The sequence below is a fragment of the Leiobunum rupestre genome, chromosome 10 (genome assembly GCF_980474605.1).
Source record: "Leiobunum rupestre chromosome 10, qqLeiRupe1.1.hap1, whole genome shotgun sequence".
Classification (NCBI taxonomy): Eukaryota; Metazoa; Arthropoda; class Arachnida; order Opiliones; family Sclerosomatidae; genus Leiobunum; species Leiobunum rupestre.
Genome location: NC_143393.1, coordinates 41,004,460 through 41,022,421, shown reverse-complemented (window position 1 = coordinate 41,022,421; position 17,962 = coordinate 41,004,460). Strand labels below are relative to the sequence as shown.

The window sequence follows — 17,962 nt, the reverse complement described above, 5'->3', positions numbered from 1 at the left end:
TGACTCCAGTCCAGGTGTAAATGGTCTTAGGTTTAATTATAAAACTGGCCAATGGCCACTTACAATTTTTAACCTTCAAAATCAGGCTTTCATAATTTATGATCAAATAGAGTGTAAAGTATAATACAGACTGACGACAACCAGTCACGCACCCATACACACCATTGACATAAGGCCAAGCACACAGCATAGAAGACCAAACAATTTTAGGGATTAATATAAATTTTTTTTAATGAACTAAAAATCTTGACTGGAAAAAACTTTGAACTAATTAAGTGGTCACCAGGGCCACTAACACCCCAAGAATTTAATTTTTCAACTGGCCCAGCTAATTTTTAAACTGGCGATTGGCCTGTGATAGTGCCTTATTTCCCACACTGCCACCTACACTCATTTCGGTTAAGAATATTTTTCCAGTGAAAAATTTACTATTTCGTTTCGTTGAAATTTCCATCTGACAGACTGACAATCCCGTATTCCCGTTTCCAATTCCGAAAGTTTCATTAGCAATGTCATGATAGCTTAGAACTTGAAAGATTGAATTATTGTATTTAGTTTTTATCAATTAATTATCATAGAAACAAAATTAAATAATAGTTTTTTTCCTTTTTTCGAAATGGCTGATACTTGGGGCAAAATTGCCGAAATTCAAGAAAAAGTAATTACTATTGTTAAGGCTTAAATCCATTAACATTTTTTTTATCGAACATTCGAACTTTAAGAATTCATTTTAAAAGTAATGTAACACCACATTGAAATCTCTGATTATCCCAAAGGTTGGAGGTTTGGATTTGCAGCCAAACGATACGCAATCTGTTATAAGTAATGGGAGTAGTGAAGAAGAAGCTCGTAAATAACTGAATAAGTAAATCATTTTTGAAAATCATATTAATTATAATTTTTGTCAATAGCAATACCAGTGGCAGAAGTATCGTTAATGAAAAAAATATTGAGAAGCAAATTAGTAGATTCTAAACATGATGTAGAAGTTCAAAGGAGAGATCCAAGCTCTCCACTTTATTCTGCGAAAACGTTTGAAGAATTAAATTTGTATGTTCTTCTTTTAATTTGTGATCAATTCCAAAACCTCTTGAGTGATGTTTGTTTAGTTGGTGCTTTCCATTTTATAATTTTGATTAAATAATGAAAGCACTCGCAGATTGATCTTAGAGAGTTGTGAATGGAACTCTGAAATAGTTTAATTTGTATAGATTGTATAATGAACTTATCCAAATTACAGACGTAAAGAATTATTGGATGGAGTTTATCATTTAGGATTTAACAAGCCCTCCAAAATTCAAGAAACCGCCTTGCCTACTTTACTAGCTGATCCGTAAGACTTCAAATATTACTTCCTCAATAATCATTTTAATTAATATTTAAATAAATTTTAAAGACCTCAAAATATGATAGCACAGTCTCAGAGTGGTACTGGAAAAACTGCAGCCTTTTTGTTAGCTAGCTTAAGCAGAGTTGATCCAAACCTACAACATCCACAAGTTCTCATACTTTCACCAACTTATGAGCTAGCAATACAAACAGGAACTGTAGCTCAGCAAATGGCTCAATTTTGTCCAGAAATAGGCTTTAAATTTGCAATTAGAGGAGAAGAAAGTGGGTTTTCAAATTAGTTTCAAGGAAACTGTTTTTTATAAATTCTGTGAATTTTCAACAGTTGAGCGGGGAAGCACTATAAGTGAACAAGTCGTGATTGGAACACCAGGAAAAGTGTTGGACTGGGCTACCCGCTTCAAATTCTTTGATCTATCCAAAATAAAGGTTTTTGTTCTCGATGAAGCTGATGTAATGATCGATACTCAAGGTCATCAAGACCAATCTATTCGGATTCACAAGTACATTCGTAATTCTACAAAAGTCTGATACAAAATGCAATGTTTTTTTTTTATTTTTACAGAGGTCTTTCTAGAAGCTGTCAGATGATGTTATTCTCCGCAACATACGATGAACCAGTGATGGATTTTGCTAATCAAATTATTGCCGACCCAGTTCTTATTCGATTGAGGAAGGAAGAAGAATCATTGGAAAATATCAAGCAATATTATGTCAGTTGTAAAAACAGCGAAGATAAATTTATTGCGATTTCTAACATATATGGAGTGATTACCATCGGACAAGCCATAATATTTTGTCACGTTAGTATTTCTTTAATTAGAAACTGCGTTAACTGAAATAGTAAAATAATGGTGTCTAAAATATTTAGACAAGAAAGACAGCCCAGTGGCTAGTAGAGAAAATGTCCAAAGAAGGTCACTCTGTAGCGTTACTTTCTGGTGATTTAACAGTTGATCAGAGATTAGCTGTTCTAAATAGATTCAGAGATGGTAAAGAGAAGGTTATGATAACCACAAATGTCTGCGCCAGAGGTAATTATCACTAAAACTCACATTCTTTATTATTTTTAGAATTTTTTTTTTTTAAACAGGAATTGATGTGGAGCAAGTTACAGTTGTGGTCAACTTTGACCTTCCGATTGACATTAACAAGAGGGCTGATTGTGAAACGTATTTGCACAGGATTGGTAGAACGGGTAGATTTGGTAAAGCTGGATTAGCAATCAACATGGTGGATGGTCCTCAATCTATGACAGTTCTTAAACAAATTGAAGATCATTTTGGTATTGTATTTTATCTCCCAGTTAAGTGCTTTTCTATAATTTCCTTTTTATTTAATTAAAGGACGCAAAATCCAAAGATTGGATGCTGAAGATGCAGATGAAATTGAAAAGATTGGACATCAATAGCTTTTCCTATTATGTATATTATTTTTATGGATTTTTTCATTTGTTAAAAAAAATAAATTCTTTTAACAAATAAAGTGTTATTTGTGCATGGGGAAAGATAAATTTCGTTCCATTATCACGGTTGCCACACGTCAGGGAATTTAAAAATGGGCATAAAATGTCAGGGAATTTTAAGAATTTGTAAAAATTCAGGGAAAAGTCAGGGAATTCAATTTTATCTTGGCATCTTTTGACAGTAATTTTACTCTAGATCTATGACAAATTCTCTGATTATCATTTATCTCCCTGAAAGTTTGGCTAATTTTTTCAACATTGCAATAACCTTTTAACTGAAATATAAGTCCATTTAAATTTATTAACTTCTGATAAAAGTGAAATATAAAAATTATCAAAAGGGGCATAAATTTTTGTCCCTTCGCGCAGCCCTGCCGCCAAAAAAAAAACAACGCCGTCGAGGTTTTTTTTAAAATCAGCCGACACCGTATGATTTTCACCAAACAACGCCGCCAACCCAAATCAAATCGGTGCTTTGCTCTAGCCTCTACCTATACGTACCCAAAACCGCCACCAAAAGATGACCCTAATATATTAGCTATTTAATATGGCAAGTTCACGGAGGCACACCAGTCTTAACTAATACTACTACTACTACTACCATATGTAACATAATTACTCATAAGTGTGCCAGAGATAACTTTTTCTCAATGAGACTTTGTTGTAAGGATATGACGTAATTGACGTCACTATAATAATACTTTATTGTCAGGATAGAGAAAGTGAAATACACTTATTGGGCTCCTGAGTACGCACTTATATTACGTACACCAAGCATTCAAAAACAATATTAACATAAAACAAAATAATACAAAACAAGATTACCAACACAAGACAGAGATATTGATAAAAAAAATAAACAAAGTGGGCAAGGGGGTGATGAGACGGGAAATAATACGGATAATAAGAAAACTAAGCGGAACAGTATAAAAATTATGTACAGACAAGAACAGGTGAATTGGGGAAGCTATAAAGAGATTAAGCGGTAAATAGTACAACACACTATACAATAATATAAAACTAATTCAGATAGTTATAAGGGGGAAATGGGGAATGACTAGAAGGTCCAGCCCCGAAACTTGTCCAAACGCCAACCGACGATTTAGTTTTGACGGCAGAGGGGAGCTCATTCCAGTGGTTGTCGTCATCAAAACTAATTCTGGCGGGGAGGGAAAGAAGTTAAAACCAGTTTTACGCGACATTAGTCCGTATTTTCTTTGGTGGCTGTGAAACAAGGTCTCATTTAAATTTTTAATACAGAGATGTTAAAGGGGCTCCAAAGTTCGGTGGCAAAAAAAAAAGAAAATTGAGCATGTTTTTCATTCCCCCCAACCCCTCACTCGGCCTTGGCAGAGGCGGGCAGAGTCAACCGTAAATTTCGCACTTTACTGCCTTTACACACATTTTGCCACCGAACTTTGGAGCCCCTTTAAACAGAGGCACACTTATGAGTAATTATGTTGCATATGCTACTACTATTAGGTCTATCCACCTTTGGTCATAGCACTCGAAATATATTTAGATGTGAAATTAGAAATAGACTTTTTCAACTTTAAGCCGATCGACGAGTACCGGAAAATAAGGTACCCTAAACACATGGTATGATTTCTTTCACATGCTGATGTCTCCGCCATCCCCGTGGCCGAAATTTCCTCCTTCTTGCAAAATGCTGACCGAAATCATAAAACTGCTTTGACAAAGGGCTTACAATGTAACTCTAATCCATTTGTATTTGCTACAAAGTCAATCAGATGCCTAGTTTTAGAGGTATTCTCTTTGATCTATGGGATAATTAGTCTTGGCGCGATTTTCTCTCGCCTCTCTTTTTAGTCAAAAATATAACGATCTGGCACACTTTTGAGTCTTATGTTACTTTTGCTAGTACGTAAAACCGAATTTTTTTATTTTTTAAAATCAAAATTAACGTAAAGTATAATAAATAAATAAATTAATTACGTTGTTTTTCTGTCTCACCGACTTCTCACCAGGTGCCGCGGCGGACGCGTGCTTTTTCGATTTCCCGAAATTTCTTTATTTTATTAAAAATTAACCACTCAATATTTTTTGATGCGGTTTTCGCCATAAGTTTTAGTTTTTAACGGGCTATAGGGCTATCTAACTGGTAAAGCTTGACCGTTCCCCTTTAAGTAAATGGCCAAGAAATAATATTTCCGAGAGCCAGGACCTGCAAGTTACCGTTAATAATGGAAACTTTTCACTTGTACGGTATGCAACAAGTGTTTCCTTTTATCCATTTAGCTTTTTTTACTTATTAAGGCTTAGCAAAAACACGAAATTCTATTTACAGGTGAAAAGTTTCCATTATTTTAACAAGCACCATATAAACAGACACTGGCAGGTCCCGGCTCCTGAAAATATTGCTTCTTGGCAATTTTTTTTAAGGTGTTTTATTTAAGGGCCTATTACTCTTATTAGAGGGTTATGATGGATGACATAGAAATAATAAAAGGTTATTATTTGCATTTTATGGGATTTCTATGGTTTGTAAAAAATATCCTGGACTGATTTTAATCCAAATCAAGCCTTAAAGGGAATATAACCTCAGATATTTGATGTGGAATACCAACGTTTGCCGCTCTGGCCGCTCTTGCTTTTGGCTTTAGAAACGCTTGGTGCCACTGTACAGGGTAATTGGAAAAATTGAAAGGGTCTTCCATAAAGATTTATTTGCAGGTTATATTCCCTATGGGTGTATGATTCAACCAACGAAAGTTACAAATATGGAATTAAACGATACTGATATGTTTAACTTTTCAAAATGCAATTCTAAAAGATTAAAATTAATATTTTTACCTCTGTTATATTTACATATCTATCACATAACTTAAAATGTGATAATTCCTGTGATACTTAAATGAAAATAGTAGCCGAGGTTTCGATAATACAATATAGGAAAGTAATACCTGTGATACAGATATGAAAATAAAGTTACTATTTTAAAAATTTACATCAAATTAATTGTTTTTCTGTAGTCTATTGCGTACCGTTCCATTATCCATACAAAACATAACGCTGGGCTATTAATATATCCGTAAAACCAAGAACGTATATGTGTAAATTATGTATAAGAACGTTGAACAAAAGGCATCGCTTGGGCCATGATTTAATCGGTTTCAGAATGACTCCGCTCTAAAATCCGCGTGCAGCGCGCCCTTGATCAAGAAACGGTTTTAACCTTTAGCGCGCGCCGCACGCGGTTTTTTTGGGTGGAGTTATTCTGTAACCGATTGCATCAAGGCACCAGGCGCCAGTTTGATCGTTTAACGTTCTTATAAATATACACGTTCTTGGTAAAACCAAAAGCAATTTAATACAGGACCTGTAAATAAATAAATAGCACTTGGGGTCACCGGTCCATAGGACCAGTTTAAAAATCCGAAGAGTTAGAGGCATAAGATTTCTATGGTTAGGGGCGATCCAAAGATAATATAACTACGTACCCTAGATTCGAAATATCGGCGTTTCTCGATAGCCCGTTTTCTCGTGAGGCTTTTACTGAGTTCGCGCCGGAAGTCGGAAAAATCGGACTCCATAGGCAGGGTGAGAAATAAGGAATTTCAATAGATAACCCAAAATTATATTACTTACCTTTAGTTTTCTTTCGTTTAGAATTTTTTTTAGAGCTACAGGCATGATCCATTATTGTTTTAAAACAATATAACGCAAAAATATCTGGTATCTTGAAAACCGCAAGTCAAAAACATAGAAATCTCATAGGTAACTAGAATGCTGCCGTGTAACTGGCAAATGGCCCAAACGCCGTGGCAGACGAAGCCAGATCTCAGCCAATCAGAGCTCAAAGAGCGGTTCTGCCAAGAATTTAATGTTACCGGAGAGAATGACGTCACCCATCTCCCGCTATAGTAGCGGAACCAAGGAGATCCTCCTTGGCGAACCACTCTACGGCCTCTCATTGGCTGAAGGTTCAAGGTGAACTGGCGTCAAGCTCGGCCGTAGGCGGCAGCATTCTAGTTACCTATGAGATTTCTATGGTCAAAAACCACGGCGCAATTTTCACTAAAACTTTTTAACTAGATGTCGGTAGCCCTGCCAGCAGCGGCTCTATGGAGGTAGTTTTTCCGACTTCCACCGGGAACTCAGTAAGAGCAAAGATAATTACGTGCAAGGAGCTTGATTTCCAATCTAGGGTACGTAGTTATATTATCTTTGGGCGATCACAGGTCCGTAGGACCAGTTTGAAAATAAACCTTTTGAAACTCGTTTCGGTCGCGAATAGACAAAAAATAGAACTCACTGTGCAAAGAATATAAAGCCCCAGGAATGGAAGGTGTAGCTCCGTCTAGTGGAACTTTAGTGCCTCTCGTTTTTAAAGAGACAACGGGTTCCGTTATTCGTTTCCGGTTACTCTGATTTGCTTGGCCGGAAGTTTCTATCTCAACCAAAACAATAATATCAGTCCTTCCATTCCTTGTGCTTTATATTCTTTGCACAGTGTCACACACTTTTAGGTAAATATTTTATTTTCTGCATGGCAACACTGGGGTACTGTGCTGGGCAATTTTGGTGTTCTTTTAATCGAGGTTTTGTACAATACGGGCTCCTTACGCTAGGCCCAGTTTATAAATTTCGACTTTAAACATTCGTGAAAATGGTTATGGTAAGTAATAAGAACAATAACTTATAAAGCAAACTATAAGTATAATTATATGAAAAATAACGCAATTTAAGGCTAATTGGGAAGTCAAAAGGGATGGGGTATTGGGATTAAGCCTTGGCACCCAAACACGTGGCGAAATAGTGCGTTACTAATAAAATGCTTTTATAAATGTTTAGCAAATTCTCAGCAAAAAGAAACTTCCCCCAAAAGGAAAAGCTAAGAAGAAGAAGGTACAACTCAAATTCTTCATTGATTGCAGCCACCCAGTTGAAGATGGCATTATGAATGCAGCAGATTTTGTGAGTTCAAAATTGCTAAATTTGTTTTAAGGCTCTTCTAACCTTAGAAATATATATATATATATTAGGAAAAATTCCTTCATGAAAGAATCAAGGTTGGGGGTAAAACAAACAACTTGGGCAATTCTATCACCATTGAAAGGAACAAGTCCAAAGTTGTCATTACGGCAGACATTCATTTATCCAAAAGGTACTAAATCTCGGATTTATAATAACTTTTACGAAATATTGATCTTATTGTTTATAGGTATTTGAAATATCTGACAAAGAAGTATTTAAAGAAGAACAACCTTAGGGATTGGCTACGAGTAGTTGCAAATGCGAAAGACTCTTTTGAACTACGCTATTTCCAGATTAACAATGAAGAGGAAGAAGATGAGGAAGATAATGAATAAAATTTGAAAATATTTTGTTTATTAAATAAACTTGTGAAGTCGACCTTTATTATTTTCATTTTTTAATACATTACACTTAAGACCTAAATTTTTAGTGTAAAGTGTTCATTCTTTGATTCCATGGCATTTGATTTTGATCAATATTGATTGAAATAATATGACATCCTGGCACCATTGCCAATCCTAACAACCTTGGTTCTTCCATAATCCCATCATCTGTAACACCATGAATTAGTGAATATATGAAATTAAACATATTAAATACTTTATACCATCGGGTTTCAGATATTCAGAACAAGAACCCAGAATAATATTTCTATCCCTGTCTGTGCATAGGAAGATACCTATGAGGGTTCTACCATCTGTCATTTCAATTTTCATGTTTTTGTTTAGCCAACTTTCAAGCTTCTTTCGTAAAGGAGATTTTTCTTTCTCATATTCCTTTTCAAAATATTTTAAAAGTCAATAATGAAAAAGTCGGCGTAATGTTAATAATTAGCAGTATCTTAATTCTTAAATTGTAAATATTTTCACTTTTTTCTCTTTCGTCTCCTCCTCACTAGAGCTGTCAGACGCGTTACCGTAGTCCTCGTTTTGGGACGCTTTATCCTCAGCGTTTTTATCTTGACTGTTTTCCATTTCGGTGATTACTCTTTTCTTCGGAAGGTTAACATTAGGCATGGAATTTTGGTTCATATTATTTAACTATATCTTTTAACAGTAATCTAATATTCTTCTTTCTTCACTATTTCTTGTAAAGAAGAGCCACGTTAGCCTTGGCTGCCCATAATCTATCTACGACACTTGCGCCATCTAATTTTAAGTGACGTGACTACGAGGAAAACAAGATGCGCAAGACCAAAAAAGAACTAGTTTCGTAGTCGTAATCGAATAATTTTACTTTGGTTAAATTATGGCTTTTAAACACGCCATTAGAAGTTTGAAATACTTGGGACTCAGAACTTTGGTTTCAAAAAATAAACGAATTGCTTTTTTCGAAACTAAGGAATTTATGGGACCACCCGATTCAAAATCAAACTTGAGGACATGGAAAATAAGCATCCCAAAGGATGAGACTGAAGCGGAAAAAAATTATAGGATTGAACGCGAAAAATTGCAGCTTTGGAATCAAGAGTACTGGGAAACTCATAACAATCTATTTCAAACAGAAAAGGAAAAATTTATAGAAACAGAGTTGGAAAAGTTAAAAAATAAGGGAGATCACAAAAAGAATTTGGATGTAGAAGAAATGGCGGTGTTTTACAAATCATTTTTGAACAACAACCACGAAAAACACGTTGATTACAACTGGGAATGGTATCGTAAAAATGCATATGTGTTATGGCTAAGTCTGAAAGCTGAAATATCAAAAGTAATTGAAAGATAAACGTAAACTAACCAACGGAAAACCATATTTATTAAAAAATATACATTTAATGATTTTTGATTCCCTTATAATAAACTTAGAAAACTGGTTAAAACCAATAACAAAGTGTGCAAATTGTTCCTTTAAATATTTAGTATCATACGATGCTACTTAAATATATTATTTGTTCCACAATGTGAATTTGTATATGTACATCTTTTAATTCTTTAAAAAAATAAATTCAGATTGCATTTTGTTTCAGTCCAGCAAAAAATTTCAACTTTCTCTAGCCAGAGATCAAGGGTAATTTATAAAATACCTCGTGACTAGGGGTTCTTTGAAAATTCGATTTAGTAACATGAGAAGTAACTCAACAACCATTGGGTTTGATGCTTGCAAAAATCTTTTACTACATGCTTTCTTTACATCAATTGAAAAAACCTCTTGATTGGTTTAGAAATTGAAATTTCACTTAAAATTGAATGTTAAAAACCAGTGATATGGTATCGGTATAGGTTACCAATATCTTAATTTAGCCGATTAATCGGTTCGCGTATAAATTACCGATTTTACCCGATACCGATATTTTCAAAAACAAGGAAGATGGCGCCACTAACCTTGGTCTTTGCTAATTTATTGGAAAATATCGGCGTCAGTAAATTCTCAAAATCGGTATTGGTTAAATTACAATATCGCCCAACACTATTAAAAACACTGCATCTTTAGAAATAAAATTTTCAAATTTCAGATGTAAACATAATCAAAATAAACCTACATTTTCCGAGTATTTCGGATTTGCTGAATTTTAAATCGGCTGACTAATAGGAAAAGAAACACACAATAAAAATTATGGATTTGCTAATCCTGCAAATGTTCTCACTTAGAGAAAGCATGTAGTACGAAAAAATGCTTAGACAATTCTATAAGTGTCTTACTTATTCTTATCATGTTACTTTACATTAATTCTTGCTCGTTTTCCAAACTGACATAGGAAGTCTCTGTAGGTAATTAACTTTGGATTTTCCCCAAAGATATAGCCATAACAATCCAAAACATATGCAAAAATAACTCTCAATGTGGTAGCCATCTATTGAAGTCTCGCAACTACCACCACTTCCTTTGCATGTCTAAAAGGGATATAAAAATATTATTATTTTAATTAAAATTTGGGGTACGTTCAGTATCTAGTTAACGTAAAATCAACGTTAAACGAAAAATAAATCAATGCTACAGCATTAGGAGTCATGACGTCATCAGTTGTTGAATGGGACTTTCAAGCGTTGAGAATTGTGATGACATTTTTATTGATTAGACGCTTGGACAGATAACAAAATCCAAAAGCAAATGAAACTATGAATCACTGCGACATTGAATTTGTTGAGCAATCGTTGAGAATCATGACGTCAATACCGCGAGTACAAAAAGTTATTCAACAACTTTCAACAGTTCAACGCTGACTGTTGACTAGTTACTAAACGTATCTTTGGTTAAAAATATTAAAGATTTGAATTACATTGACTTCTTGGTCTGTGTTACAAGTACTTAACGACAACGTTCCATTCATACAATTTTTATAGGTTAAATATTCAATGCTCCAGAGCGCGAGAGTCCCTGGCCAATTTCCACCTAAATTACTCACAGTGTTTAACAGGGTCATATAAGTTCCGCCGATAGTGGGGTCACTTATTTTGGCAAAAAATGCCATCATGGCCACGTACATGCAATACACCGTACCCTGAATGGGGAAAATAATTATGGACTATTTTTTGCGTCATTAAATGTGTATTATTTTTACCTGATGACAAGCATAAGCCAAAACAATAACACCGTAATAATACAGAGGGAAATTTCCATCAGCTGATTTTACTGTTGGTGTCCACAAAATTAAAAGTGAAAATAATATACCAAACAAACATCTACGAAATAAAAAAAATTAATTTAATATCTGATAGTTCATAAAGTTTAATATATAAAAGGGCAAAGCTAATACCTGATAGGATAAGCTTTTAGATAAATTTTTAGGGGTTTTATACCACCAGTGTACCGACTAATGAAGACAGGAAGCAATATTTGTACAGGCACCATTGGAACGGCTAACATAGCTAAATGTTCTTTGGGAACACCCAATTCGATTAATTTTAAACCTGTAACAGAATCTGCGGCTGCAAACGCTATCTGTAAGATCAACAATAGATATGTAATTTTGTCTCAATATAAGGTAATATAGTTTCTTACCTTCGAAGTCAATAAAATAACAACAATGTAGATAATCGTGGGTAAACACAGGATTTTGAAAAGTAATTTATATGTTCCAGAGATTCCTTCAACATTATTATCAGGGGCTTCTTTCTTTATAATCATAACTATCGTGGTGGTAACTAAAAACACTATCCCCCAGAAAAATAAATATCCTGGAAGGTAAAATCAATGAATTTTTTTAACCTAATGGATTAGTTTATCTTTAGTTATAAGCCTTACCAGCTAAACAAACAAGGCCTTCGTCCTTAGGTGTTGAACGAATATAGGTATTGGAAAAATGTGGAGATTCTAAAGCTAAAAATAACACATTTCCCAAAAAATAACCGGCTGTTTGGCCAACTGTGTTACAGGTTGATGCGTAACCAACATTTCTCCTGTAGTAAAGTTAAGAAATTATAGATAATAAATATGAAACTAATGTGCATAGAATTCAGAGTAATTCTTACCTAGATAGCATAGTTAATGCCCAGCCATCTACGGCAATGTCTTGCGTAGCGGCCATAAAATTTAACATGAAAAATATTCCAGTAAGCACGTAAACATTTGGTGGTTCAGGCCTGCCTTCTCCCAATAAATAATTTATGTAATATGAAAGTACTATCATAAAAATTCCTATGATGTATTGCGATGGAACGAGCCATGACTTTCTTCTTCCAAATCTTGCAACGTACAAAGAATCAACGATTGGAGCCCATAATAATTTAACACTAAAAGGCCAATGGGCGAAGCTGAAAACCGCTTGATCTTTGTAGCTAACTTTGCTGTTTTGAAGTATTAATGGTATGCTACCACCTAAACCGAGTGGAATACCTTGAAGAACATAAAGAAACAAGAGCAAAGCCATGTTTAATCTATCTCCTTTAAGGCTACTAAATCCATCAGAAGAATTCGCTTTCTTTTCATCTTCACTATCATTCATCATATCATAGTGATTTCCATCTGATTGGACTGTAATTTTTGAGTTATTAAGGGAATCATAAAGATTTTTCCGTTTCTGCATATTGCTATGGTTTGGCTTAGAGTAACTTGAAATAATACTGATATCAAAGTATGCGCGTGTATTTTGATTTTTGGATCAACACGTTTCTTGTAGCATATTGTCTTTTGCCTTAGGACACGTCAATATGACGTCATAGCCATTTGACCAAGGGCGCGTTATTTCGTAGAAACCCTTTGGTTTTCTTGCAAAATTGGTAAGATTTCCTACCTCCTGGCTGTTTTTAAGACAAAGTTCTTGCAAGAATTCTTGGCTAAATTTACGTAACCCCCAAATTTTACCGAAACATAACTTAAAAACCGGTGCCTGCAATATATTTCACTAGGTCGTTAATCCCGTGTTATTCCTTTTGACGCCAGGCGGCGATTTTTACACCGAAAATGTTGGCTGCGTTCGCTAACTCTCAACGAAGTATCTTTTGGTTTTTTTTGCTCCTATTCCAGTAAGAGCTAGGGCTGGGTAGCCTTAACAGCTCTGAAAAATGCATTAGTCGAGACCGTTGCTAACGTGACGTATGATTTTGTGGAACGCTTTTTACGGGGTACGTTCAGAAACAGTCAACGGAAAAAACCCGATGGATTTATATTTTCCACCGATGAGCTTTTTTCGTCATAATTACGTCGTAAGTTGCTGAACGCTTTTATTCAGTCATCGGTGTTTTTTTACAATAGCGTAGCATTAATAGTAGTATTACGTCAGTAATGACGTCAGTCATCGGAAAAACCGACTATCTCTTTCGGTGACTTCGGTGTCTCACCAATGACTATCGTGACGTCAATACCCGAAATTAAAATGCCGTTCAGTAAAACACCGGTGTCAGCGGTGACTCAGCGGACTCACCGGTGAGCGTTTCTGAACGCAGCCACGGTTGTTGTAAATTTTGTAAAATATCGTCTGTTGCGGCGTCTTCAGCTAGCTTTACTTCGTGCTGTGACGTCACATGACCGTTGAGCAACGGAAAAATCTTCTCTTACAGCTGCAGATGACTTCGTTGCTCAACGGACGGGCAACTTCCCCTGTAGCACATGAAGTCGCTTTATAGTCGACGACCAAATGCCGACCTTAAAACGTCCGAACGTTTTTCGACACTAAAACCGTAAAACCTGTTTTGGGACTATTTATGGTCGGTATGCCGACCATTATCCGACTTAAGCTGGTTTCACACTCGACGGAAAATATGCCGGAAAGACGATAATAAACGTCGAGGTGAAAATTGATTCCCATTCGATATACCGCTAACGTTCAACTTTACGCTGCTAATTTTCCGTCGAGTGGGAAACCAGCTTTAAAATAGACCTTACATTTAATTATTACCCCTGTGGCACAAAGAGTCGATTTAAGGTCGCGCTTTGCCAATTAATCGCTCAAAACTGGGAAACTTTGGCGATTTAATAAAACAAATTGAAATATTTTTCAAATAACTTCCTTTCTTTATTATATTTTTTCGAAAAAGATAATATATTCAATCTAAGAATGTTTCCTTATTAAAAATATCTCAGCTCAAGTAGGTTACATTCCTATAGCTAAATATGTTAGGCTAAGATATTATTAATGAAGATTTAATCATTACCTTTACTAAGCCCCAAGAAACTCTAGATTTATGTACTCTAGATTCAAGAGCTTACCGATTGACGGAAATAAACTCATTGTTTCACTCCCGTTCATGGGACTTGACCAACTACATACATATATATAGCTATATTTACGGTTTTATTTGGTCATTTTCAGTCACTTAAAATATCAAAAAGTAAGTCATTTCGACGTAATTATACAGTACATTCTAAGTCGGGATGACGTCGTTTCGGAGTCGGTTCTTAGGTCTATTAAAAGGCGGTAAAGAGTCGACGTTTTGTAGGCGGCCGACGGTCGGCCGACCCTTTTACCCCTAGGACATTTGGACACTAAATCCAAAGGTCGGCCGACCGTTGTCCGACTTTAGTGTTTAGTACCTTTTGCCGACGTCGGCTACAGGGGGTGACATCAAAACCGGAACCCAAAAAACCCGTTCAGTAAAAAACCGCTGACCGTTGAGCTCAGCGCTGAGGTTTTTTAGAGTTACTGAACGCAGCCATAGAAGAAGAATAGCAACTTTGGTTTTGATCAAGCTTTAAAAATATATCAACGTTCTAAAGCTAGCTAGGGTAAATTCAGTAAAATACTTCTGGTTAATATATATTGACGAGACTTAAGTCATAACGTTATCGGAAGTTCTTTCGCCTAAGGTACCCTGAGACTATAAATAACTCAATTTGTTTGATTTTGGAAGCAGAATGATGAGAAATAGTCGGAATTTCAACAGTGTTGCTATATATTTTCCGCGAGATTTTTAGTTCCACATCCGATATTTGCGACCGAAAACTACGGCTACGCCCCCTTTGGTTCGTCATTGATACCTAGATAGGTAGCGGCTGAAGCCTGACATTATACCTAGGAATATAATACTGGGTACCTGGAACAGAAATTTGTATTCCCCCATCACGGACTCGCTGTTTTAGCTTCGGCAACGCGAGAGCTATACAATTTCGGACATACGAGCGTAGCGCCATCGTAAAAATAGGCGGATTTTTTGTCCCTATAAATTTTGCCAACTTTTCATTATATTCACAAGGATTTTTTGTACAAGTTGAAACACGAATAATATACCTGGATTCTACGAAACTAATTTCGGAGATGTTTATTTAATTTGAAGGCAAAATAAATAATCTTTAACACGATTTTAAAACCGGCACGCATTTCTAACCAAGTCCCAACGAACACGCGGACGAAATTTTGACTACGGTGTCCGCTAGGTGTCTCTAGTATCTTATGTGCGAATTCCCCACATTGCCAGGCCTATGAATCCCATATTTCCCCTCTTTTTAGAAACGTTTACTGGGCGCCGCCATTATCGTACAGACAACCAACGAGCCAGCCCTCTACCGCAGAAATTTCATCCCCCCAAAACCGGTTTTTTCATCACCCTCCCCGTAGACTGTAAGGTAATGGCGGTCGATTGGGAAGTCGCGTTAAGTATCGTTATTAAATAACGATACTTAAAATTTTGGATCATTTGCTTTTATTTTAATAAGTTTATTTAAGAAAAACCATTTTAATGATTTTTTAATTGGTCTGTTACTGTGTTACAGACGATAAATCTCTACCTCGGAGGAGCTAGCAGTGCCCTATCACCGTTACGTAATAATATGGCGAATCCGTAAACCCAACGGTTCTCGAGATAGTTTTTGAATGACCTTGAACCATATCTTCAAGGTCATTCAATTTTACACTAGTAAGGCTGCGTTCAACAACTATCAACGGAGAAAAACCGCTGAGTTATCGTTGAGTTCTTTTAATCAACGCTACGTCACAAAAATCTAAAAGTTGTACGATTTCATAGTTCGCTGACTTAACGAACAAAATATCGTCTGCTACCCCTCCTTTAACTTTGTCGAATGACGTCACGACACCGATGAGCAACGGAAAAACCTGCTCCTCCGACCGCTGACTTCGTTGAGCAACATGACGTAGAAACCGGAAGTTCAAAAAAGCGTACAGTAAGCTCAACGCTCAGCGCTGACCTCAGCGCTGAGTCCGCTGAGTCCCGCTGAACGTAGCCTAAATGTCCCCCCTGCACGAGGAATGCCCATAAAAATTTGAAATTTCAAAAATAAGTTTTTCAGTTATTTATCATTTTTCCTTTTTAAGTGGACATAAGTGTATATATATATATATATATATATATATATATATATAATGTCCACTTAAAAAAAAATATATATATATATACATATATATATATATATATCGATGTGGAACTAATAAGTTGGAAAGCCAAAGTATACCTCTCCTCGGAAGAGTTTGTCCATGGAGAAATAACAGGAGGGCCGACTCAGCCTTTGTGCTATGTAAGTTTTTTTTTAAAGGAGCTGCTAGCGTAACCTGGCGGTCGTACTGTACTAAATAGCGCGGCAAATTTAAAATTATGTTATTCCTCCATGTTTTGTCTATGATAGTATTTATTTTCAAGTTGAAGACGTGGAATTCAATGGCTCAGCGGTAAAAGATCTAAATGACATGCTAAGAATATGACCCGAGTTCGATTCCTGGCCACGGTGGTATTTTAAATTAAAATAATTAATTAATTTTAATTTAATTTATAAATATTAAAAAAATTATAGGATAAATTGACGTTAATAAGTTTAAAAAAGCGTAAAGGAACACGGACTTTTTCCGAGGCTGTTTGTCTAAATATCGCTCAATTTTAATAGCTTAGCGGTAAAATATCCACCTGTTATAATATGACTCGGGTTCGATTAATTTTATTTTCATCTATAAATAAATAATAAATTGACTTTTATAAACTCATAAACGTAAATTTACTATAGAATAAATAAGCCTATCATAAGGTCCCCATAAGCAAAGTTCTAGGCCAAATTTTTGACGATCACATACCCGTTATTAAGAGGTAGGTATTCAAAATCTGCACCACCTAGTGGCCACATCCTCAACTTGGCATTTCCCCAAATGAATTTCGCGCGTTGCATGATGAATGCGCATAAGGCGTGCGCGAACGTTTTTAAACTTAGGACCACGCGGGATAAATCTCCGCCGCGAGCCCTTAGCACCGTAGCCAAGGCTTATTCACAATTTTATCACTTTCACACTTAAATGATTCATCACAACCTTAAACTGGCTTTTAGAAATAAGATAACTTGTTTCTGAACGTATTTATTTTTCAAATTTGAGCTTTAGACGCGTTTTGTGGGGCATTTATCAACCGTAGCGTGGCTACTCTACCAAGTAAGATAATATTTTAAATGTAGAAATTTTGAAAACGAAGATGGCGCTACTGCCCTATCGTCGTACGTTAATTTTCTTCTCTCCAGGACAACGCCGTTACCTTGGGCCCCTATGGTAGACCTTTGCTTATGGGGACCTTATGATAGGATAATGGGTTCACGTACACTGTAGTCCGATTACTCTCGAACCGTTTGCAATACAAAATCAAACGATACGTCGGTCGATTAGACTTAGAAAACCCTCGTCGCCATTGCCAATTATTTTTTAATCGGGTGCTAAGGAGTTGGTCATTTGCCCAATTTAGTGGACCCCCAAGCTTCTTGGCGATTAAAATTTGAACGGATTTCGCGTTCTTACTCTTAAACCGTTTGCGTTACTAAAACACCAAATATGCCAATCGATGGGGACTATTA

At 35.8% G+C, this 17,962-nt stretch overlaps 5 protein-coding genes across 5 annotated transcripts; 3 read left to right on the top strand and 2 right to left on the bottom strand.

The window, feature by feature from the left end:
* Positions 1 to 482: 482 nt before the first annotated feature.
* On the top strand, positions 483 to 2,831 carry LOC149925880 (ATP-dependent RNA helicase DDX19A-like). Its single transcript, XM_090159899.1, has 10 exons — positions 483 to 658; positions 777 to 849; positions 912 to 1,050; positions 1,241 to 1,333; positions 1,397 to 1,614; positions 1,676 to 1,853; positions 1,916 to 2,153; positions 2,222 to 2,384; positions 2,444 to 2,635; positions 2,697 to 2,831. The coding sequence occupies exons 1-10, from the start codon at positions 617 to 619 to the stop codon at positions 2,759 to 2,761; spliced, it is 1,401 nt and encodes a 466-aa protein (XP_090016025.1). The 5' UTR covers positions 483 to 616; the 3' UTR covers positions 2,762 to 2,831.
* Positions 2,832 to 7,318: 4,487 nt separating this feature from the next.
* Positions 7,319 to 8,197, top strand: LOC149925879 (large ribosomal subunit protein eL22-like). Its single transcript, XM_090162081.1, has 4 exons — positions 7,319 to 7,454; positions 7,631 to 7,753; positions 7,822 to 7,943; positions 8,001 to 8,197. Exons 1-4 carry the CDS (start codon positions 7,446 to 7,448, stop codon positions 8,146 to 8,148), a joined length of 402 nt encoding a protein of 133 aa, XP_090018207.1. The 5' UTR covers positions 7,319 to 7,445; the 3' UTR covers positions 8,149 to 8,197.
* Positions 8,169 to 8,967, bottom strand: Sbat (LSMD1 domain-containing protein Sbat). The gene is made up of 3 exons (XM_090162080.1): positions 8,683 to 8,967; positions 8,421 to 8,589; positions 8,169 to 8,364 (listed from the first exon to the last, which is right to left on the bottom strand). The coding sequence occupies exons 1-3, from the start codon at positions 8,842 to 8,844 to the stop codon at positions 8,240 to 8,242; spliced, it is 456 nt and encodes a 151-aa protein (XP_090018206.1). The 5' UTR covers positions 8,845 to 8,967; the 3' UTR covers positions 8,169 to 8,239.
* Coa8 (Cytochrome c oxidase assembly factor 8) lies at positions 8,721 to 9,719 on the top strand. Its single transcript, XM_090162079.1, has 2 exons — positions 8,721 to 8,825; positions 8,909 to 9,719. The coding sequence occupies exon 2, from the start codon at positions 9,062 to 9,064 to the stop codon at positions 9,533 to 9,535; it is 474 nt and encodes a 157-aa protein (XP_090018205.1). The 5' UTR covers positions 8,721 to 8,825; positions 8,909 to 9,061; the 3' UTR covers positions 9,536 to 9,719.
* Positions 9,572 to 13,180, bottom strand: LOC149925876 (acetyl-coenzyme A transporter 1-like). The gene is made up of 7 exons (XM_090162078.1): positions 12,220 to 13,180; positions 11,993 to 12,147; positions 11,750 to 11,925; positions 11,505 to 11,689; positions 11,310 to 11,430; positions 11,028 to 11,249; positions 9,572 to 10,641 (listed from the first exon to the last, which is right to left on the bottom strand). Exons 1-7 carry the CDS (start codon positions 12,771 to 12,773, stop codon positions 10,474 to 10,476), a joined length of 1,581 nt encoding a protein of 526 aa, XP_090018204.1. The 5' UTR covers positions 12,774 to 13,180; the 3' UTR covers positions 9,572 to 10,473.
* Positions 13,181 to 17,962: the final 4,782 nt, after the last annotated feature.